This window comes from Styela clava, chromosome 10 (genome assembly GCF_964204865.1).
Source record: "Styela clava chromosome 10, kaStyClav1.hap1.2, whole genome shotgun sequence".
Taxonomy (NCBI): Eukaryota; Metazoa; Chordata; class Ascidiacea; order Stolidobranchia; family Styelidae; genus Styela; species Styela clava.
The window spans coordinates 17,918,399-17,943,209 of NC_135259.1; the positions used below are offsets into that span (position 1 = coordinate 17,918,399).

Genomic DNA, 24,811 nt, shown 5'->3' on the forward strand with positions numbered 1-24,811 from the left:
TGGAAACAAATAACTGGCTTACTAATCCTATACCCGACACGGGGTAGTAACCAGACGAGAGACTATCGTTGGTCATATTATTGAGTTGGCTTTCCTATCCTAGGTATGTTATCACTTATGGTGAATGTAAGTTCCGTACAATGTTGGAATTCAAATTTTTAGGAACGATTTCCTTTTGTATCGAACCCACTAGCAATGGTCTACTTATTTCGAAAATTGTATGTAGGTCACTATATGTAAGCTACAAGAAATTTGCACGCTTTATATAAATCTAATACATGACTTTTGAAACGCCGAATACAGCGCTCATCGTCAGCAACGGTGCACGTGCGCTTCTTAGAAGCCTGTGCGCCTAATATATAGACCATGTGGTGCGTTATTGCTTATACTTGCACATTGGAATAAAATTATGGCCGGAATTTATTTTAAGTTTATGTTCACTTTCCAGAATCTTCGTTTTTATCTTTACTGTATATTGTTTAATTTTGGGAGTGAATCGAAATTAAAACCAATGCCGTCATCGACAGTTGTTCACAAACATAAAGATGCTGTAACCACTACACTCGCTAGTTTCTCTCACATATCACCTGCGTTTCACTTTCGTCTACTTAAAATTATAAAAACAAACACAATATCATATATTTCCAATATAATTTTAAAAACTTGAGTAAATACATAAGTATTTTATAATCTGTATGTAGCGATTTCTGTGATTCTTCGTGCGATTACATTAATAATAAAAATCATAGAATTACCATGAAATTATGACAAAAATACGAAAAAATTGTTACATTCGATTTCAGAAAACGTCCCCTCTCAAATTTAATTACATCTGGTATTGAATTGGTCTGGCATGTTGGCCAGATGGGACACGGGACACTTAGACTCATGAAAAATGCCTGGCGAAAAAAAACGGAAAATTCTTATTTAAGTAAAATAAACAATTTTTCTGTTCAAAATAATACGAGATATTTTGTACAAAGTCCCCGCCAACGCTTAAAATGAGAAAAGAAGTAGTTATCCGGTAGGGTTAGGAATGCAGATTGCGCTGAAAATTCAAATTTTTAAATCATTCCTAACCCGAACTCTCTCCCCGACTGGATAATTATAAATTTGTTTTTTAAAAACGTTTCGGGGGAGTTTTTTTCGAACCTCACATTTTTGGCTGGGCGTAGTATACAAAAGACCCATAATATGCAGCAAGGGAAGCATCCAATTATTGGCTGACGTGTGTTTGCAATGATTGTCATACCCCGCAACTGTCGGGTAAATTATAAATTCACTTATAGTAGTTTCATACCGATATCAACTGTTACATTTAATTTTAAAATATGTAAGTAAAATTCAATATATATATTAGTTAAAACGTTTTATAATATCGAAACATAAATTCTATAACCGAAGTGGAGCTGTGTTAGTAAACATCAACGGCAGAGTTCTTTTATCGTTTACATGTTTGTTGGACTAAATTTTGTGGCAACGCATGGCTATGTTGCGTTTGCATGTTTCTAATATGTGCTGTTTCTGTTGTAGATAATTGCCTCTGAGTACCATATTCGAAAGCCTTGGTTATGCATGTAAAACGCGTCTTCAAATGTATTCCACGCCGTAATAAAATTTCATATTTTAACGTTTAGGCAATATAACAAACAGAATGTCTATAATTAGGGATGGACATTTCGAATCGAATAGTAGATTATTCAGATCGGTTCAGAGCAAAATTCCGAATCGCCGCCATCTTTTTTTTTCTGCCAATGGTCGAGATAAATTTCTTAGATTTTTTTATTGAAGTCATATTTTTTCAACGCAATTCTGACATAATTTTCTTTTCTGTAGTGAGTGATTGATGAAAATGTTTATTTTTGTGTGTGTGTGTGAACGCTCAGCAATACGCCTGAGTGATGTATTCAATGTTTTCAGTAATTTATGTGTCTGGAGGACCTAATACAAGAAGAAAGTTACATAGGTTACATTTTTATATCTCCCAAGTATTTGAGATTCGATTCGAAAAAATATTCGATTTGATTCTGAAATCATCAGCTATTCGAAGATGTCCAACTCTACCTGTTATGTGTATCCATCCAATTTGTGCTTAAGAAGTCTTTATTTGCGAATCAAGGTGTCTGTATACTTGGTTTTATATCATATATTGAATACTGAGTAACACTCATAAACGTTAATTATAACAGCCAATCCGGTTATCTCATGAATATTCATTATGGGGTCGACAATACAGTGTGCAATTTCGACACAACATCATTGATAGGGTCGTAAATGGTTCCAAGATAATTCATGCAAGAACTGTCGGCAAAAGCTGATAAACAGGCGAGTTTGTAAACACCTGTAAAAAACATTTAATATTCAGGATTAATAAGAGCAGTATATCAGCATAAAAGTTGAAGCGTATAGGTTCAAGCGAAGATACTCTAGCAAATCTGGGTCTGACGAGAACCCGGACTGTTCTTGAATTCGATCCGGGAAACATCTGTTTTTTTATTGATATTGTTTTGAAGCAATAGCTCCAATAAGTTTATACATATGGTTTCTTAAGTATTCCTATTTGTAATATTTTTGTATTTGACATATATATCACATGACTTTATTTATAAAAGAATTGTTACGCTATTATGATATCAGTATTAATTGCGCTGTCTTTATTAGCGAATAATCATTTTCCATGGAACTACATTGGATGTGAAAACTGTGAAAAATATACTGACATCGCAAAGTTAAACAAATTTCGGCAGTGCCGGGACAGAAAGATTCCGGTGCTTTGAAAATCTATTACATCCTTACGCATCAGTTGTTTCTTGCACAGAGCTAGATAGTGAAAATATTATCAGTTTTATTTAGGCTACTTACTGCAAATATCTGATTTTCATAAGTGTTCAGACTTTAGAAACACTCTATATAATATTAATCACATTCACAATATTTCAGATTCGCTCAAATTAAAAAAAAAAAAGTACGGTTCTCTATATTAGTCAATCAAAAACGGTGACTAACTTTGTAAGTTTGTGTCCGTCACCGAAACCGCAGCTACAACTGTGTCAGCTCCTATTCGCCCTCGTAAAATCCCTGCCATCAAATCGGTGGTCATCGTTCCTAAAACAAAAAAGTTTTAAATATGTAAGACAGCTAAACTTAAGTAAATTTCCGTCTTTCGCACGTGTCATCGTTTGACAACTCCTGGGTGTCGCTTCTTCGTGGATTGATTTTGGTTCCACTCAGTCTCACTTTCAAATATAATTGCATTTGAAAAGTGTAGCCCATGCTACATGTTTAATTGTGAGCTAACGCAATAACTATTGCCCAAATCCCAATTTCATTGATTGTTCTCATTTAAGCGTTGCCGATATCTAACCACAGGGACTAGAGAGATATTTATTAAAGATTTTGAAGACCACTCGGGGCGCTCCAGAAGTGTGCGTACCAATATGAAGGTAACTAATTTTGTTCGACTCTTTTACATCAATTGAACATGGGGCACTATTGAAAACTCGTCTATGAAAATTTCTCTGCTGCCCTCTTTTTCTTGGTGCACGTGCTTAATGCCCAATTCAGTTCTGCCTATTGTGTGTGACAACTCAGCGAACTGATCGAGTAATGGATTCTATGTTTTCAGTAATTTATGTGTCTAGCCATATACAAAAATGTCGTTTATTAAATTTAAATATCTTTATTTTTTCATTACAAGTATTCGAGATTCGATCCTAAACAAATATCCGATTTGAAATATTGAACCAGCTACCAGCCTAGTTACAATGTGTAGGGTTGAGCCGACGATGAGTCGTTTTTTGTGGGTTGGTTACCATTTGACAATGATAGTAAACGCTTTATTGTACACACACTTACAAGATATATTTTATCTGTCTAATTCACCCCACGTATCAGTGTACCAGAAAAGACCATAGCCAGGGCTGACATCGATATGAACCAAAAAATAAGGAAATCAAGGAAACATAATAAGATAACAAAAAACGAAATGTAACAGACAAAATATATTCATGCCAGTGCGACCCGTGTCTGATCATACTTTGAACTAGGAAGGATTTGCTCCAGCAGTTCTTTATTCTTAGAAACTATCTGTTCCATCTTACTTCGGAGTTCACTTTTACTTACGCCATGAATGTGCGTAGCAATCGATGAGGTTTTAATATCATTTCTAGCAGAGCTATCATCAATCTAAGTGACTGGTATAAGAACCTCTACCTCTCGAATGAAACAAAAATTAGAGCATAGTCAAAATAAGGAAGTTTCTTAGAAATAGGGACAGAAAAAGTGTCTGAGACAAATCCCTTCAAAATAAGGACAAATCTCAGAAATAAGGACGTTGTTGCAGCCCCGACTTTAACCATCAATAAAACACAAATTAACAAGATTACAAACCTATATCGTTTTCAATAAGAGGTGTCACTTCAGGTACAACAAGAATAATGATATCAAGAACTCCGTCACGACCAGTCCCTAGAGTTGTTGCGCCACATGCCAATGCCGTAAAATACGACATTGCAGAAGCACACGAAGTACCCACTGTAGACATCTGAAAAATATCAATCAATGTTACATTTCAATTTGACTGTTTACGATGATCTTCAACGACAAAAAGACAAAAAAAAATTGGTATTCCCGAAGTAAATAGAACAAAGATGTCGGACATCGAAACGTAGTATATGTAGCAGGTTTGGATTAGGCCATCATTTTGTTTCAATTTAAGTTCTATTACGAGTTCGGAGACTAGCCAAGTGATTCCCGCAGTATTTGTGCCTGAAATTATGGCCTAACCCTAACCTGACACACATACTACGTTCCGGTGTCCGCCATCTTGGTTCACATACTTCGGGAGTCACCATTGGCTCCCGGGGTTTTGTACATTGGAACTGTACAAAAGCGGGGTTGAGACTTGCTCTTACGATAAGTAGCTAAAACTTGTTCAGGATTGAACCAAATATTACTTTTTATGCATAGTGAGGGAAAATTGATGGTTCGAAAATAGGCAAAATGAGAAATGCAACGAAAAGACTTGGAATCCATGACCTATAGCAGGGATGGCGACCCTTTTTCAGTGAGTGGGTCAAAAATTATATTTTTATCGCGGAACAGAAGAGAGTGGGTCACATATATTTAATCAATATTCTATCTATAAGAAACTTCTGAAACAAATCTTATCTTATCTTAGCTTCTGTTGATGATGTTGCAGTTTTGGACTTTACCTCTATTAGGAATTTATTATGGCACTCGATTTTATGAAATTAGAGTACGAAAACACGCATATGCATTACCAAAAACGTTTAGGATGATGCGGCAAATTATTTTACGGTTCCAAGAAGTTTGGAGGGAATTCCACTCTGATAGTGGTATATTTTTCGATCAGTTTTCAACCACATTAAGGCACTTTTATACTGCCCCATTGTTATTTCAGATTTCTGGGTTTTTATTTCAAATCTGAAAGATTTTTTTCTCAACGGCATTGTAGGCGGGAAACTAATAAAATGCAATGTAGCACCCAGTTCTCGTATAATTCCTAAAACAGTCTGCAGATGCATTTCCGAAAGAGTCGAGACGTTGCGAGAAATGAATAGATCAATTGCATTGTTATGTCATAAACCAGGGTGGTCCAAGGTTGGGAGGTTGAAGGACCGCAAAAACTTTTGAGAAGGTCTCGCGGGCCGCAGTCCGAGAAAACCCCAAAGTGATCAAAACGTCGCGAGTTTATTCACTTTAAATATATTTAAGAATACGAGTTTATCGTTCTACTCAGTTGTTCAGAAAAACTATATAAATCTTTCAGTTATGTTAAAACTGCTTCCCGAGAAATATCGTGGTATTTTTGGTATCATTTCACTTGTCTGTTTTTATGATGTCGCCTAAAATTGTATTCTTTCGTGACGGATATAACTTGAAAACACACCAAATACTGAGGTTTAGCGTTGTTGTGGGTAAGGAAATACGTTTCCTCTCAGTTTACTTCGGTCACCCTTTTTCCACACTCATTGTATGATGAATTGTTATATTTGAAACAAATTATTACTTGTAGCGTGAGTAGGCCTAGTGCTACCGTCAAGAAACAACCAAGTCGGTCCAAGTTGAGACTTCATACACAGATAATAAAAAAAAATGAATATTACGGCGCTAAGTCAGCTCAGCGGTTTGTCACTGCTGCCACATGACCAACGCTTGAAAATAGAGGAGCGTTTTGACTCGAATAAAGGCACAAAACGTCTCTTCAAATGAGGAGTTACTTGACGCGAGCTCATCTCATCGGCTTGTTCTTGTCTGCACAAGACAATTCATTCTCCCTTCACCGATCACATTTTCATATAGCAGTGCTGGTCCTCAACCTCTTACTAATTGCGCACCAGTATGTTTTCTACTCTGGTCGCGTATCCCCGACAAAACTCTCTTCTGAGGTTGGGACGAATGGCGAATGAAACGCGGTATGGGAGTATTTAACATGGCACTACATCCATTTTAGACCTACGTGCAAACTTTTCTCTTATTAATTTTATGTAGTAAATAGTACTAGCGTATTAATTGAGTGCAAAATCGCGAGAGTATTTGCGTCGTCTGCCGTCAGAGCTAAAAGGCTTTAATCATCAAGTAGCGGTCGAGGGCGATCTCAAAACAAGAACTGATACCCATTCAGCGAATACAAACAATATGAAAGTGAATGCGCTAACGCCATATTTCAGCCAACTCAAAAGTTGAATTTTGCAAAAATTCAAAGCTGCCCGCGTACCACTCGAAAAGCGTCCGTGTAAAACTAGTGGTTTAGAACCACAGCCATATAGGCACCGTCTTGGCGTTTATATGTACAACAATGAAATTTCGTGATGTTAACGAACATCAATCCCGACATGGAGATCGGGAAAGGACAGTTGGAGTAGTTTAAAAATAAATCAAAATTGTTCTCCTGATAAATACAAATATCTGCCAATGGTTTAGTAGTGTATGCTAAAATTGTTCTGCGGGCCGCACGGAATGTGTTAGCTGGGCGCAGTTTGGACCACCCTGTGACATAAACGATGTCAGAGCAAATGTATAGCTGAATAACAGTACACATCGGTGCAGACATGCGTCCAAGATTAGGGGTTTTGGAAATTACCATATCGGTCCGGAAATTATCAGTTTGAATATGAGCGATCGCAGCCCTGACTGCCCAACGTTACATTATGATAGTTTAGTTATTGTTAGATTAATTTAAGGCCGGCTTTATAAATTTTTATCACTGATATTTTAGCATTTTATTTTTTATTTTTATTCGTGCCTTCGCGGGCCACGCAGTGGGTCACCTTGTGACCCGCGGGTCAGTGGTTTGCCATCCCAGACCCAGGGGCCAAAAATATTGCCCACCCAGTCTGGCTGGCCATGTGAGTGTGACGTAAAACGTTACATTTTATGAACAATATTTACTGTGTTACAAAGAAAAGGTGGAAAACAATATGCCTCGTGCGAAAACTAAATTTAACCGCAATCACAACAAATTCATTGGAGTATTTTTAGCTAAAACATCAAAATTTGGTTTCAGTTTGGTTGTGGCAGCATCAGGCGGGCCAGATTCAATTACCCAACAGGCCGGATTTGGCACGCGGGCCGTACTTTGCCCAAGTTTGTGCTAGATCAAAATAATTTCGATTCATATATATTCAATATTTTTCAAATTATTATTGCACCCTGGAATATTTCTGGAAACAGAATTTTTTGCCACTTTTTATTTCAAAAGTCACATTATTAACGAATCGTTCCAACTCAGTCATGAGCGATCTACATCCCGCGGGCCAAATCTCGCCCTCGGGTGATTCAATCTGGCCCGCCTGATGCCACAACCAAAATGAAACCAAATTTTGAGATTTTAGCTAAAACTAGCTCAAGGAATTTGTTGAGATTGCGCCATTTATTTAGTTTTGGAATGAGGCATATTGTTTTCCACTTTTGCTTTTGTAACACAGTTCATGAAATTTAACTTTTCACTTCACACTCAAATGGCCCGCCCGTCTAGATAGGCAAAATGTTTGGCTCCGGGTCAAAATCTTGCCTACCACTGTTCTAACCAGACCTGGAAGTGGAGGAAAACAATCGTCTGTATACAACTAGCAATAAAAAAAACTTTTTCTGGAATCCTGCTTTCGAGTAGAGAGAAAAAAAGCTTCAATCGTGTATAAAACAAATATCAATTCCTGGGTATCAAACGAACCAGACGAAAACTGCAGATGCAGAATCGATATGAAAAAAATTCAGAAATTTAGTTTGACCAGAATTCATGGGTGGGCAAGGTATTCGAATCAGGGGCCAAAATTTTGCCCACCTGGACTGGCGGGCCATGTAAGGGTAAAGAGTTACATTTTATCAACAATGTTTACAGTGCTACAAAAGCAACAATGGAAAACAATAAACCTCCTGTCAAAACTAAATTTAACCGCAATCTCAACAAATTCCATGGGTTGTTTTTTTCTAAAACATCAAAAATTGGTTTCAGTTTGGTTGTGACAGCATCGGGCGACCAGATTGAATTACCCAGCGGGCAGGATTTGGCCCGTGCGACGTAGTTTGTCCATGTCAGGTCTACACTTATAAAAAATGATATCTGAAAGTTAACTTTCTTGTGGACGTGATAATAACTGTCTGATATCATTCCAACGGGTACCGTGAGATCTCTTTGAGTCTTATAATAAAATACAAGAGACCAATGACCAAATGTGTGAACAAAAATCCAAAACGAAGTAATATCAAATCTTTTACATTATCGGTTGTCTGACAACCAGATCGCTGAGATGTAATCACGGAACCACGACGTAAAATTTCCAGTTTTGATGGCGTAATCACACGAAAGTAAAAAACGAATCCCATAGATATTTTTGAAATAAATGAAAATAATAGCTTTATAGCGAAGACAACAAGCCCCTCAACCACAGAAAATTTCAGGGCAATTGGTCAAGTTGTTGAAGGGAAATTATAGTAACAAAACTAGATAGCGATCGGAGAACGCCGACTTATCGATGCTCAATATTTTTTTTTTCCGCATGTTCAATATTTTACTCGACAATTGGCTCAATAGAGACACCACGTGTCTCATCACTAATTAATTGATAACTCGCCTATTATACGACATAATTCATTCAAAATCAATAGGCTTCTGGTCCGAGATATGATAAATCCACATGCAAAATTTGGATCGGATTCAACCCCGAACGAGATAAAAACAATCTATGGTTTATTATAGTAACTTACTACGCTTTCGACAGCATCTGCACTAATTCCTTCAGCGAATGTCATATGCAAGTAATCACTTGGAATGCCGCAGACTGGAATTCTGTGTCCCTGTACAGCAAATGTAGTCTTAGTGCCTGAAATATACGGCCAGGCACAAGCAAAGCTGAAAAAATAGAACCATTAGCTTAGCAACCCAACATAGTTCTTGTATGAAGGCCAATAACTCCGAGCATACAAACGGCCAAGTACAAATATTGGTACTCTTAACATATTTAAACCATGATGGCGGACACCGAAACGTAGTATGTGTACCAGGTCAGGCTTAGGCCATAATTTTGTTCCAATTTCCCCTTTTTTAGTTCTATTACGAGTTCGGGGACTAGCCAAGTGATTCCCGTAGTATTTGTACCTGAAATTATGGCCTAACCCTAACCTGGTACACATGCTACATTCCGATGTCCGCCATCTTGGTTCACATACTTCGAAAATACCAGAATATGAATACGAAAATCGTAGGTCAAAAAGGCATACCGGTACATTTAATTTGAACGATGTGTTCGAATCAGATTGGTTTTTAACAGTGAAAGATCTTGTTGGACCCAATATAGTGTGCCCTAGAGGTAAGATCGGGCCCAAGAATTCCAGCCCGGCCCGACCCAGGCCCGTGGGTATTAAACCCGACCTAGCCCGAGCCCGACTAATTAACTGAATTTGCAGGCCCGTGCCCGAAGCAAACCCGAAATTTTATTCAAGAGTTCTTTGAATTGTCATTTATTTTATAACAAGTATTTCTTAGTTTAATATCCACACATAGCTTTAGTATATATTTTTCTAAACATATATTTATTTAAAAAAAATAAGTCAGCTATGGAGAAACCCGGCCCGACCCGACTTGATCGTAATGATTGACATTTCAGGCCCAATCCGGCCCGATTTTGAGTCGCCATCGGGCTTCAGATATTAGCTCTAATTTATGGGTCATGTTGCACACTAACAAAGTACAGTAAGACTCTTAAATCACTTAAAATAGTATTCTTCACATTAGCCACAGCATCCTTGCATTATACCGTGTTTCCCCGAAAATGTGACCTAGCCTAAATTTTGAAAATTATTTTAATATAAATTTTCCTCTAAAATAAAATCTAGACAATAGCGCAAAGTCTTTTCTGCTCGTTTTAAATGAATAATATTTAATTTTATTTAGCGGTTAATTTAAATAAAAGCGTGTTATTTATAGGTGAATGGATATCGGTTTTTATATTTTGTATATTTGAAAATCTCGTAATACTCTATACTTTGTATTTTTGTTTTTGATAAATGAAAAAAAGACATCCTCCCTAGTGTTATTTTTCAAAAGAAAATTGAAATAAGACACAGTCTTATTTTCAGAGAATCACGGTATGAATACGGATCACCCGGCACTAAAGCATGGAGGAAGGATAAGTACTTCGTCCCGTAGAAACCCACTCGATAGCCCAAATTAGACTTTATAGTCAGCCTTTCAGACACTATTTCAAGTTTACGGCTTTTCCCACAATCCAACTTCAAACATCTTGAATAACGACTATTCAGTAGTTTATTCCTTTCACCAGACTAAATATGGGGGCGCTTCAGTAGTGTGTGTACCAATGTGAAGGTAACTAATTTTGTTTGCCTATTTTACATCGAGTTGGGAAAAGGGACTGAAACCGATAAGCAGGGCGATATTTATTTGGCTAACACAGACAGTCCCCGAACTTATAACAGAACTAAAATAAAGAAAATTGGAATTAAATTATGGCCTAACCCTAACCTGGTGCACACACTGTGGAAGTACCAAAATAGCAAAATAGGCACAAGACATACAAACGTCAATGAGTTATATTAAAAAAATTGCTTTTGAAGGTGGGTGGGAACGGGGTAAACTCCTTTATTATTTGCATGAACACCATGAAATGGTGACGAGCGAGTGACCTGTTTAACCCTTCTTATCGGCTTTCCCCTCGCCCGGATAAAAAAGTCTGTTACCACTTAAAACAGACTCTCTTTCTCGCGGCGATGGGGCTCATCGTGTTTAGCGTTAGGAATACGCTCGCCACCGCACCTCTGATTACTCTGCGTGGGTTTGCAGGTTCCAATCCCATGCAGGAGATGGTTATGTGCAAGAGGATTTCCGGACTCTTCGTCGCCGAAGGGTGGTCCACGTATGCGCTGGTCGGTTATGGCTTCCTCCACCATCAAATCCATGATTCCGATAACAAATAACCAACTAATCCCATACCCGACATGGATTGATAACCGTGCGATAGGCCGTGCTTCGCCATATGGTTAAGTCGTCTTATAGGCTTCCCTCTCCCTTGGGATTAATATGTAAATCCTATCCTATCCTATATATATCGGGATGCAGTACTTACTCTTCAATGAATTTCTTCTGCTGTATAAAGTTTGGCGATACGGCTGGGTCAGTCAACGTTGGATCGTCGGCAGGAAGTGGGACGTCTGGTACACAAGTGTTTGGATCCAGAGAGTTCGTGTTATCGATGATAAATAATATATTAGCGTCGGTTTCTGTGAGCAAATATTATTTCATTTTTTTTTAAAATACACTAGTGATCTTGGGTGCTCCCGTAGTATGTGCACCAAGATGGCGCACAACCTGAACACAGTCTTGCACCTGGTTAAGGTTCAGGTAATGCGCCATCTTGATGCACATACTACGGGAGCGCCAGTTGTCTCCCAAAGAAAACAGAAGAGGAATTCACTGGGACATTTCGTCAATAGTAACCTTTTTGCCCTTCCGGCTGGGGGTGGGCCGAGGACAGCACGTCGCAGAAGGCAGCAAATCTGGGATGTGAAGTGTGCGTTATTACACGTGTTTTTTTTTGATGGTACAGGCAACAGTGAGCACCTCAGTGCGTATGCACAGTCAGAGTCAGAAATCGTTGCACGTAAGTCACAAGAGAGAGGTACTGGTAATAGAAGTATATTAGGTCATACATGACAATTGAAGTCAAGTTTATGACTAAAAAATCTCGCCCCGGTTGAATGATCACGAACACAAAAATTGAAAAAACTAGGAGCTAACGGTTTAGTATGTGGTATTGAAATTACTCAATGGTCTAAATAAGTCGGGGGCAGCGCATTGGACGAATTGCCGTCATTCGTCCGGCTTAACTACTCTCGTGAATCCATCGATCTTCCAACGATCGTCCGCTTTTACTTTCCTCAAAATTTTCCTATACCTACCCTTTGGTTGGCGACCTTATCTCGGATTTGTAAAATATGACATTACTTATATAGTCTTGTATGACTGATTGTGGTAATAGTGAGTCAGCAATGGCTGATTGCCCTTTCCCGCCAATGCGCTCGTCTGGTCGTGATTTAGCGCAATAACACTAACATTTCACTCTTACTTCACCTTTGACTTATTCACTATCATGTATAACAACATCTATAATATGTTTATCCTCCGTATTATTTTTCCAAGCTGGATGCCCTATCACACATTCAAATTCCTATTTTATATCTATCATAGTCCTATGCTTTTATTTTTCTTCTCTCAGTTCTTCTCGCTGACGTGTTACGTACGAATAAGGCTGAGCATAGGGTCTTTAAATTATTTAAACTCTTTCGGTTTCGATACGAAAAAAATATTCGATTCGATTCTGAAATCATCAGGTATTTAAAAATGCCCAGCCCTAGTTGCGAATGTAAACCAAATTTTTCAATTAAAAAAAATTAAACAACAAAATTCGAAATTTTCTACGACTTATTGTCTCATTGCCGTATTTTACGGATCGTAGGATTATAACTCACACAGTCAATGAATTGCTTAGTTGTAGCCACACATAAGGTGCATCTAATATAAGACGCAATGGTCACTGATTTTGACTTCAGGCAATAAAGCATTACTTGGCTCATACATTAGGCCAGGGTTGTCCAACTTTTTTAGCCAAAGGGTCACATTTAGTTTACGAATGATTGCACGGGCCACTTGAAATGATTGTTAGATTCTACTTTCACTACACCGACTACAGATTAATGGAAAAACAAACAAAACCCAATGAGAATACGAAGATACTGTCAAGTCAAAAGTTCCTACCATACATACCTATTTTATTGTCGAGTATGACACCGCGTCTATCCAATAAGTTTGTCAATATTCGGTGAGATGGACGATGTAGCAATGCATAGCGAATTTTTCATATGACTGTCAAAAATTAGTGATCTCACGGGGGATTTGACATGGTTCATCCGCGAAAAAACTTTTTTCAATAGAGGTTTCAATAATGGCCCAGGTTTGAGAAAGACATTGGGATTCGTATAATAACGCGAGGGCCACTCGAAAACCTTCGGCGGGCCACATGTAGCCCACGGGCCACTCGGAAACCTTCAGCGGGCCACGGGTTGGACGACCCTGCATTAGGCGCACTGGCTGATAAGGCGTATGATCGATTTTCGAGTAAAAAACTAGGTAATTAAAGTACGCTTCATGATCCGTAAAATGTGGTAAATCAATGAACTTTTTGTTCTTACCCGGACCAGAATAGGTACAGTCAGCGTATGTCGTAGCACATTCGGCCAGAGCAGTTCCAGTACCAGTACACGATTGAATTGAAGCAATAGATGGGGTTTGACAGTATCCTGGATACAGAAGGCATTGATTATTTGAACTTGCTGGTCCGTATTCACTGCACAAATCTTCGTTACAGTCTAGAGATTCAGTCTGTAAATAAAGGGTGTTGGAAAAGTTACGCAAAATTAAGGTAAAACTTTTCCGTCGTGGTGACAATAAAAAAGTAACTGTTAAAAAATTCAGTCGTAAAATGTTTAAATGGCATTTTACCGTAATTCAATACTGTTAAAAGGTGTCAGTCGTCAAAATGTTTTAAGTAGCATTTCATCTAAACTTCTGTTAATTATTGCTTAAATTTTTTAATACCCTGTACATATATTTGTGACGCTAGTCACTAGTGGGGGGTCTCAACTTGGGGTTCACGTAATGTTTTCAGGGGTACTTTGATTGCAGTTGAGTTTTCATGTGTTGCCTTTTTTTAATATTCTTTACTACCAGAAGAAAATGCGTGCCGATTGAAACGCAGCGTAGATTTTCCCTGATCTTGCGTAATTGTGACGCAACAATTCGGGTTCAAAATCCATGCCCCACCCCGCTCACCCTGCCTACAACGAATTGGATATAGGCAAGCCGAATCGGAAAACCACTCCTCACATAAAATGAGTTATCAGTGACGACTTGTAAACGGATTTGTTTGGAACGAAAGTCGTGAATAATGGTTTAAGAGTTCAGTAGTTCCCAAAGTTGATTGGGTGCTCCCGAAGTATGCGAACCAAGATGGCGGACATCGGAACGTAACATGGGTAACAGGTTAGAGTTAGGCGATAATTTTTTTCCAATTTTCCTTATTTTAGTCCTATTATCAGTTCGAAGACTAGCCAAGAGCCTCCCGTAGTATTTATACCTAAAATTATGGCCTAACCCTAACCTAGTACACATATTACATTCCGATGTCCGCCATCTTGGTTCGCATACTTCGGGAGCCCCGTTGATTGAGTGTAAGGATATTCGAGGGTCGGGAGATGGGAGCGCCCACAAGGTACCGGCCGTACCCTATGCATAATTAAGATACTGATCAAATTGAATTGTTACGAATATACACGTGCTTAAACTGTGATGATGGCGTAACAATTGGCGGGATCTAGAACGCAAAAAGATAAAAACATAACAGATTAGACTATTTCCCTTCAGTTGGGCGGACCCTATTGATTTGTTACGCGGGCTGTGCTTGGCCCACGTGCCACGGTTCCGGAACCACTAAAATTGAGATCATCTTTAACTTACAAGAGGTTCCGTACATCCCGTAGCAGGCTCATTAGTCTCCGCGTCCAGACATGGTCTCTCTCTCGTCATCAGTCCTGGTGAGCAAGTACTGCTGCAAAGACCATATTCACCCCAATCTCCGACAGTTACTACAAGGGCAAATAAAAGTGAATTAATAGATTTTTCAGACTCAACCAATCGTAGTTCACTGGAGGAATTTGATTACTTACATTTTAATGCTATTGTTGTAAATATTACTATATCTTATTTTAGAATATAGGCAAGTCGCAGACTGGGATGTGTGTAGCGCTACTGGAAAATTGCGCCCTAGGGTTTATAGACAGGAAGTTTCTAGAAGGGATAAATATAAAAACCCTATCCTGGCCTATTACTTTATTTCCGAATCCACAGAAAAACTTCAGTAAATGAACAAAAAGTTATAAATACACTCACGACATAGGCCCTCGTTGCAAGGAACATTGGACTTGCTAATAAATGCGGTTGGTAGTAAGTAATTACATTATGTTGACGACTTACACAAGAAATTGGAAAGGTGCCGAATATGACCGCGATTCAATACTGACAACTAATTCTCTTAATTATTGTCTCATAATGCTCAAAAACGCTGACGTGAAAGAGATTTTTTTGTCACAAATCCATAGAAAAATATCAGAAAACTGACAAGAAGTTATAAATACACTCACAACATTGGCCATCGTTGCAAGGAACATTAGACTGGCTAATACATTCAGTTGGTAGATTCGGAGTTGGATCGGTTCCAGGTGTGACGCACTGTCGTATCTGATCGACGACACCGTCGCCACAAGTCTGACTACAGGCCGTGTTATCTTGCCATTCACTGTATTCTACGCACAAATCCAAATTACAATCTTCTTCCTGAAAAGTTCCAAAATAACACTCCAGTTAAATTTATGCAGAAAGCTTAGTGTCCGGGGACACATTTATCACCACAGATTCGAATGCACAAGGAATCAATATGTTCGCGAAAAATTCCAGCATGTGGAGATTTTGGGCATTATAAAAGCAGGATTATGACCTCTTGTAAGTCTATTGTGTTGGTTTCAAAACTATGAGTGATAGTGCTTTGACGCATTTCAAGATAATTTTAGGTAGCTCGGAAAATATCGATTCACGCCCTGCAAAATTATATTTTATCTGCCATAGATTATTAGTTTGTTGAAATTAATGCTGCCTTGCTGCGTCACAAGGTGCTGCTTTCCCAATACGTTGCGCTTTGTTTGTAACAGAGATAGTGACTGAGTTTGGAAACCCATCATCTGACGGTTAGCACTTTCTTTCAATAAATTCCCTATTATTTTTTGTAACTATTTATTCTTCCCTTCTTATGTATAAAACCTAATACATCTACTGTTCAATCTGTAATGGTTACTTCGCAAGCTTCATGAAAAAGCCGCGAGTCGCACTCCCGTTCGTTCAAGTAGTTTGTTATAAATGTGTTCATGAATTCATTATTCTAGTTTGATAAAATATTAGTAATACCACAGCAAATACAGAATAAAAATTCCCCCCCAAACGACAAAATTTCTTCCAATGTTGGGAAACGTTGTGTTGCCTATTTCCATTCTCAATCTGAATTGGTAATGGGACATGAACCCGAGGGCCGTGAGCATATTATCAAGCCGCATTCCTTACTATTGTCGAATTTCCTTTCCGCGGATTGAACGTGAAAAAATCTTAATCTGAATTCTACATATAGTTTCAATGATTAGTCCGATTGCATCGTAAAATTTAGATGGTTGAAGCATTCAGCTGGGGAGTGTTCTTATTGTACGTCCTGATCGCACGGCTTATTCATCCGGCTGAGTTGCCGGTAGAGTCCAGTTGCGCGTTTACCTTGTTTGTTAAAATGAGGTAAAAGGTTGAACAATCTGCATTGAGATATGGACATGAACTAAGCCGCATTATCGTGAACTCATTTACGCCCATTGAATTACGCCGCTTTGAACTGTGCCAACTTGTAAGAAATGAAATGCATAAACAACATTGAAGAGTTCAATTGTTACTGATGCTTATATGAATAAAATATCAGAACTTCGCTTCACCCAATTTTTCTATATGCGTTGTCATTTCTTTCTACTCAGAACAAGGCTTTAGTTGAGCAACCACTGGTACGCTCGGAGCTAATAATTTGCAGGGATAACATAAACATACTGATAGTAGTATGCAAGCATAGGGTTCCCAACCGATGGGGGTCTACAATGTTAGGCGCAAAACTGATTTCACTTTATCTTTGACAACAAAATTCCCCGTTCTTCTTAGTTTCATTGCTGATAATGTTATTTCACAGAGAGTTTTCACTTTGTTGAGCATGAATTGTTTAAACATTATGGGATTTAGAATCTACCAATCAAAATAACACTATAAATACCACTGGGGTGATAAACAGGGGGCCATGAGCGATAAAAGCCTTCGTGAGGTGACCACGGGCCCTCGAGGTTGGGAACCACTGGCAGGTTAAATACTATCAATACATGTGAGAGTTAGGTAAGTGACCGTTGCCAATTATCAAAAAATATTTGATTAAGATGTTTCACTTCTTTATATCAAACAAGTCTAGGTACCAGCTACATGTTTCTGCCAACACCCACAGCTTATGTTAGTACTAAACGGCAGCATTTACTCCCAGAAATAATTTATCTTATTTTTACATGAGGCGCTCTGAGGCTTTGCGGAAATACGTGGTATGTATTTGTATTGATTAATACTGTTTTTTTTGCAATATTGTACAATATGATAAATTACTTTTGTACCTCTGTTGATATCGGTTAATATTGTTTATTACAATATTGTTTTATTTTATAGAAATCCAATAAAAAAAAATTAAAAAAAAATGATCGCTATCCATCCGCTCCGGACATGAAATATGAAATATATATTCTTCGACACGGACAGACTTATGATAATTTCGATGAATGCCGATCATTACACTTACTTCAGTAGTTGTTGAACCATCAGTACATTGGTCAGATAACTGGCCGGTAGTGATATCCTTACAGGTTCCAGTTCTTGTCCATTTACCCGGCCCGCATGTGTTGTCGCAGGGACCCCATTCAGTCCAATCCCCATATTGATAATTTGCTGAAATAGAAATCAAGTGTGAAGCCATAAATTGTGTTTTGTATTTGTCTGGAAGACTCTAAAGCAGTCATGGGCAAACTGTATATACTACTGGGCCAAATATGCACATTTCCGGTAGCGTACGGGGCATCTTAATTTCTGCCTATAGCAATAGCCACAATAAAATTCAAATTATGACGCTCCTATTTCGGTACACCCGTAGTATGTGAACCAAGATGGCGGACAACATAACGTGGTATGTGTACCGGGTTTCAGGATTAGGCCATAATTTCAAGTACAAATACTACAAAAGTCACTTGGCTAGTCCTCGAACTCTTGAGAACATTAGAACTAAAATAAAGAAAATTGAAAAAAAAATTATGGTCTAACCCCAATCTGATACACATACTACGTTCTGATGTCCGCCATCTTGGTCCACATACTACGGGAGTATGTTTTTTACAACTAACGATAGGCCCGATATTGTAATTTTCATGTATTAGAAATGAGGTAAAAGTCATTTTGAGGGTTGCATTCGCCCCTCGGACCGCAGTTTGCGAGTACATTACGCTTCCCATATCAGGAATGCGGTCTAGATTTTATTTTTAATATCCAGGAATAGATTTATCAGTTATCGATTCAATATTACAATAGCACGATTGAAACAGTGTTCTCTTGATAACTTTTTGGGGGCATAAGTCAAGTGGCGTACATCGGGTATGAAAGCCACAGCCCGAGTCATGGACGCTGGGGGCGCCCGAGGGGGCGCAAAAACGGTAAAAGTTCTGATCATAAAAGTTTCGATAAAATAATTTCAAATTTGAAATAATGGAATTTCGTATTTTTACTTAAATATTAATAACGTACGAGGATGTCATTTCAACAATAACCGCCGTTAAAAATGTTAATGAAAGGATTGCATTTTCGAATTTTGCCACGGCCACAGATACGTCATTGCATAATTCCAAGCAGTAACAGATGACCAACTTTTACACAATCCCAGAAATATGAGATTACAAAAGCAACCAAGTATCAAATATTGTTTGCAACTTGGGCATTCTTGCGCGTCTATCAGGGTAGATATATTACTTAAGCAAAAGGCTAGAGCTGACAGAAGCAAACTACGGACTTGATCCGAAAACCTTGCCCACCTGTGCTGGACAAGCATATGAAGTGGAATTCATTCTATGCTTTGGGTTAGTATATAATACTTTGGCTATTTGTATGAAGTGAGTTTCATACAATTTGAGACAAGTGGGATACCACATTTTTGAGACATCTCTTTTTCCACCTTTAGTTCAATGCTTAACGCCTCACTTTAAGTCGCAGACCTCACTTTAAATTAGTAGCTGCAAATTTAATATATAAATATTGATAATAAAAATATATATAATTATAATGCTAAATTTTATGTACTTAGGGTTTTCAATTTGCGCGTAATTTATGTATATGTTATCTGATGACTTTACAATTTTTAAATTTGAATTAATTGCTTTAGAATACTTACGACAAGCCCCTTCGTTGCAGGACCGCATTTCTTCATCACATCCATCTGGAACTTCAAGAGAATTAACTACGCATGTCCTAGTGTATCTTTGAGTTCCATCTCCACATGTAGCAGAGCAATCTTCGTCCGGGGCAAATTCGTGATATTGGTGGCAAATATGTTCATCACATTCTTCAAACTGTCAGATAAAACGCGAGTTAAAACAAAGACTCTAGGGTCAACATACTTTCGATCCGACTTTTGTCTAAGAGCATTGGTTCTCAAACTTTTTACACCGACCCCCCCCCCCCCCCCCCATTTACAGTTTGTCAAGTCTCGCGCCCCACTCTAAACTACCTAGCTAACAATAAGCTACAAGTACCAGATAATAAGGCTAAAGTATGTTTTATTCAAAAAAACGTTAAAAATACGTGTACATGATAAAGAAATGTAAATATTTAAAATAAGGCGGGCAAAATCAACTAAGAACGGGTTCGCCGAAATCAATAATTTTACGAATGGGTTCTTCGATTATCAAAAGCAAAAAAAACCAAGAACGGGTTTGCAGATTATCAAAAGATTTTTAGAAGATTTTCGCCGAATATCAAAAGATTCCAAAAACGGAGTTCACTGATTATCAAAACATTTTCGCCGGTTAGCAAAATATTCCAAGAACGGGTTTGCCGGTTACCGAAAGATTCTAAGAATAGGTTAGCCGAGTGACAAAGGTTCCAAGAACGGGTTCGAAGATATCAAATGGTTATAAGAACAGGTTCGCCGACGTCAACATACTTTAAGAATAGGTTCGCCGGTATCAACGTAGTCCAAAAACGGGTTGATATGAAAAGGTTTTAAGGACGGGTTCGCCAATATGAAAAGATTTTGAGAACGGGTTCGCCGATTAGTAGAAGATTCAAAGAAATGAGTTCATTGATTATCAGAAGATTCTAAGAACGGGTTCGTCGATTATCAAAAGATTCAAAGAAATGAGTTCATTGATTATTAAAAAGATTCTAAGAACGGGTTCGCCGATTATCAAAAGATTCAAAGAAATGAGTTCATTGATTATCAAAAAGATTCTAAGAACGGGTTCGTCGATTATCAGAAGATTCTAAGAAATGAGTTCATTGATTATCAAAAGGGTCTAAGAACGGGTTCGTCGATATGAAAAGATTTTGAGAACGGATTCGCCGATTATTAGACGATTCCAAGAAATGAGTTCATTGATTATCAAAAGGTTCTAAGAACGGGTTCGTCGATTATCAAAAGATTCAAAGAAATGAGTTCATTGATTATCAGAAGATTCTAAGAACGGGTTCGTCGATTATCAAAAGATTCAAAGAAATGAGTTCATTGATTATCAAAAGGGTCTAAGAACGGGTTCGTCGATATGAAAAGATTTTGAGAACGGATTCGCCGATTATTAGACGATTCCAAGAAATGAGTTCATTGATTATCAAAAGGTTCTAAGAACGGGTTCGTCGATTATCAAAAGATTCAAAGAAATGAGTTCATTGATTATCAGAAGATTCTAAGAACGGGTTCGTCGATTATCAAAAGATTCAAAGAAATGAGTTCATTGATTATCAAAAGGTTATAAGAACGGGTTCGTCGATTATCAAAAGGTTCTAAGAAATGAGTTCATTGATTATCAAAAAGATTCTAAGAACGGGTTCGTCGATTATCATTGATTCAAAGAAATGAGTTCATTGATTATCAAAAAGATTCTAATAACGGGTTCGTCGATTATCAGAAGATTCTAAGAAATGAGTTCATTGATTATCAAAAAGATTCTAATAACGGGTTCGTCGATTATCAGAAGATTCTAAGAAATGAGTTCATTGATTATCAAAAAGATTCTAAGAACGGGTTCGTCGATTATCATTGATTCAAAGAAATGAGTCCATTGATTATCAAAAAGATTCTAATAACGGGTTCGTCGATTATCAGAAGATTCTAAGAAATGAGTTCATTGAATATCATAAAGGTCTAAGAACGGGTTCGTCGATATGAAAAGATTTTGAGAACGGGTTCGTCGATTATTAGACGATTCCAAGAAATGAGTTCATTGATTATCATAAGGTTCTAAGGACAGGTTCGCCGATATGAAAAGATTTTGAAAACAAGTTCGCCGATTATTAGACGATTCCAAGAAATGAGTTCATTGATTATCATAAGGTTCTAAGGACAGGTTTGCCGATATGAAAAGATTTTGAAAACGGGTTCGCCGATTATTAGAAGATTTCAAGAAATGAGTACATTGATTATTGAAAGGTTCTAAGAACAGGTTCGCCGGTTATCAAATGATGCCAAGATCTGGTTCGTGCGAAGCCCTCGAAAACCGCCACGGGTTGAACGTCCCTGTTCTGCAGTCAACCAACGTATCTTAAAATGTTTCGTGTAAGCATCGATTATTATTACACCCATGGGCCTCGGGCAGGGACGTAGCCAGGGGGTGGTACCCCCCCCCCCCTCCCCCTCCCACCCTCCTTTTGAAATGAAAAAAATTAAAAGCATCTTTCTGTATCATACATGGCAATTTTTCATAACGTGACACGTTTTCTAGACACTCATGAAAACACACTTTTCCGGCGTTCGACTGGACCCGCTTGCTGTTCCGATCTATCTTGGCAAATAGAAATTTCAGAACCCCCCCCTTTGAAATTATTGGCTACGCCCTTGGCCTCGAGATATATTGAGTGTCTTAAGCCATCAAGCCTTAATACATTAAAAACCTAGAAATCTTCATTTCGCATCATTATCGTTTTGCTTTCCCTGCAAAATGAATCGTAAAATATAAACCATAATGTTTACCTCAATATCAGTCAGTGGATCACAGTCCGTTGAGGGTGAATCATCAATAGCAAATACACAAGTTGCGGTTCTCGAATGCCAACCGGACGTGCAAGTCGAGTTACAGTCACCCCACTCCCCCCATTTCAACCCGGAAACGCCAGATAAATCTGAAATGCAAAGTATAATCAAATATAGCGAAAATAAATATCTTTCTCTTAATGATTTTAAATATAGGGATGAGGAGCAACGCGTGATCTGCACTTGAGTTAAACAGGTTTCCCCAATTGGAGGTCATGTCAACTAAAAACAAAACACAAAAATGAAACTATTGCTATGCTATTTTGGTATATCTAGCGTAAAACAAGTCAGGACTACTCTTTAAACCAGTAATCAGTAATTTATTTTTTCATCATACTGAAAATGCACACTTACAAATTATCATAAATTACCGGTATATATAAAAAAAATAGCATTCCAGCGTGAAGGCGCACGGAATACCCAAAAATGATTATCGAGCAGTGGTACTCAGGCTCCTAGGTTACATAAAAAATTGCTCAAATGAACGAGCATGCATATTCAATTTGTCATTAGATCATGTTCAATGGTTTTTGACGCTAGTGCATGTTATAGGTCTATTCTGGTCATCACTATAGAGCAGACATTGGCAAAGTACGGCCCGCGGGCCAAATCCGGCCAGTTGAGTATTTCAATCTGGCCCGCCTAATGCTGCCACAACCAAGCTGAAATCAAATTTTGATGTTTCAGCTAAAATAGCTCAATGAATTTGTTGAGAATGCGGTTAGGTTTAGTTTTGGCACGAGGCTTATTGTTTTCCACCTCTGCTTTGTAACACTGTAAATATTGTTCATTAAATGTAACTTTTCACGTCACACTTACATGGCCCGCCAGTCTAAGTGGGCAATATTTTTGGCCCCTGGTTCAAAAACCTTTCCCACCCCTGCTATAGAGTCTATAGCTTCATCTACAATTATCACTGTTTATTTTTTCTCGTCGCCTTGAAAAGACCCACTTTTTCGATTATAATATATAGTCGGATAATACTTCGAACGACGCTTTGTGCAAGCACTTACTTGAGGAGAAAAATAAAGAAAGTTAAGTCATTTGCCCTTTGAATTATCAACTCCCGTTGAACAAAATATTGTCACAAGTAAACCAAAATCAAACGATATGAAATGCTAATGGACTCATTTCTATAACAATGCGTCGCATGCACATGAGCAGTATTTTACTAGTCTACTTGACTACACTTTGTGTGGGAATGGGGTATGATCTCTTTTGAATTGGGTACTGCCGAAGTCTTGCACCAAGATGGCGCACAACCTGAATATATTATGTGTACCAGGTTGGGGTTCAGGTTGTGCGCCATCTTAGTCCACATACTTCGGGAGCGCCTTTAATAGTTATATACTCAACACGCCAAGCAATGCTCAATGTTTAACAAGCTCGCATAATTTAAATTTGCACCGTCTGTTTGCCGTGTTTTGTAAGGTAATCCCGTATAGTGTGTGTACCAGGTTATGATCAGGCCATAATTATATTACGATTTTCTTTATTTTTCAGTTTCCGTAGTTATATTACGAGTCGGGTACTGTCTGTGTTAACCAAGTTAATATACTCCCTGCCGATAGATTTTAGTCCCTTTATACAACTTTAGTAGGCGTACAAAATTAGTTACCACCATATAGGTACATACACTTCTGTAGCGTTTTTTGTTTATTTAAATTTTTCTCACCGCATTCATCTGTTGGGCAGTCAATCGTTTGTTCAGCGCACTCCGCGGTTAGTGCTGGATCTCCTTCTCCTACAGAAAGACAAATTCTTGTCTGTCTGAGTTTACACTCAACGCCGTCCACAAAGCAAGCTTCATCGTCCTCCCATTCACTGACATCGCTGCATAGTACGGTGTTGCAAGGTACAAACTGAGATTTGTGTATAAATTAGTATTTTTCATGACGTTCGCTCAGAACAAGGAAACTAGAAACTGAATGGAAACTAGTGGAACACCTGGACTCTAATTGCGCACTAGATTGTACTGGCGGAATCCTAGGGTGCTGCGAAACCCCGACTGAAAGTTCTAGAGTCCTAGAGACTGGAAATACACGAACTCAGCCTTTTGATTTACTGTGACTTTCCAAACAAGCGGAACATTCCCAGAAATTTGTTTTTGTGCGAAGCGTTGCGGTTGGAGTGAAAAAATATTACAATGGTTCTTTTTCTGGCTGCGATAGTTTGTATAGAATTTTCAAGATTGCGTAGAAAAGTGGTTCCCAAACTTTTTGAAAAAAAAAATGCATGACGGACCTCTTGCAATTTTTTTAATAATTCCCGGCCTTGTACACTAAAACAAAACATTAAAGGATCACAACAAAAAATCAATGCGC

General features: G+C 38.2%; 1 protein-coding gene across 1 annotated transcript in view; it reads right to left on the minus strand.

Moving 5' to 3' along the window:
• Positions 1-349: 349 nt before the first annotated feature.
• The window catches only part of LOC120337254 (uncharacterized), a 30,376-nt gene continuing 5,914 nt past the window's right edge, over positions 350-24,811 (minus strand). Inside the window, exons 6-17 of the mRNA XM_039404983.2 lie at positions 24,163-24,349; positions 22,428-22,576; positions 19,635-19,812; positions 18,003-18,148; positions 15,733-15,925; positions 15,050-15,177; positions 13,726-13,915; positions 11,604-11,757; positions 9,229-9,373; positions 4,390-4,543; positions 3,007-3,105; positions 350-2,341 (exon numbers count right to left, since the gene is read on the minus strand). Coding sequence (XP_039260917.2) covers positions 2,217-2,341; positions 3,007-3,105; positions 4,390-4,543; positions 9,229-9,373; positions 11,604-11,757; positions 13,726-13,915; positions 15,050-15,177; positions 15,733-15,925; positions 18,003-18,148; positions 19,635-19,812; positions 22,428-22,576; positions 24,163-24,349 — 1,848 coding nt within the window. The 3' untranslated portion in view covers positions 350-2,216. The remainder of the gene's footprint in view (positions 2,342-3,006; positions 3,106-4,389; positions 4,544-9,228; positions 9,374-11,603; positions 11,758-13,725; positions 13,916-15,049; positions 15,178-15,732; positions 15,926-18,002; positions 18,149-19,634; positions 19,813-22,427; positions 22,577-24,162; positions 24,350-24,811) is intronic.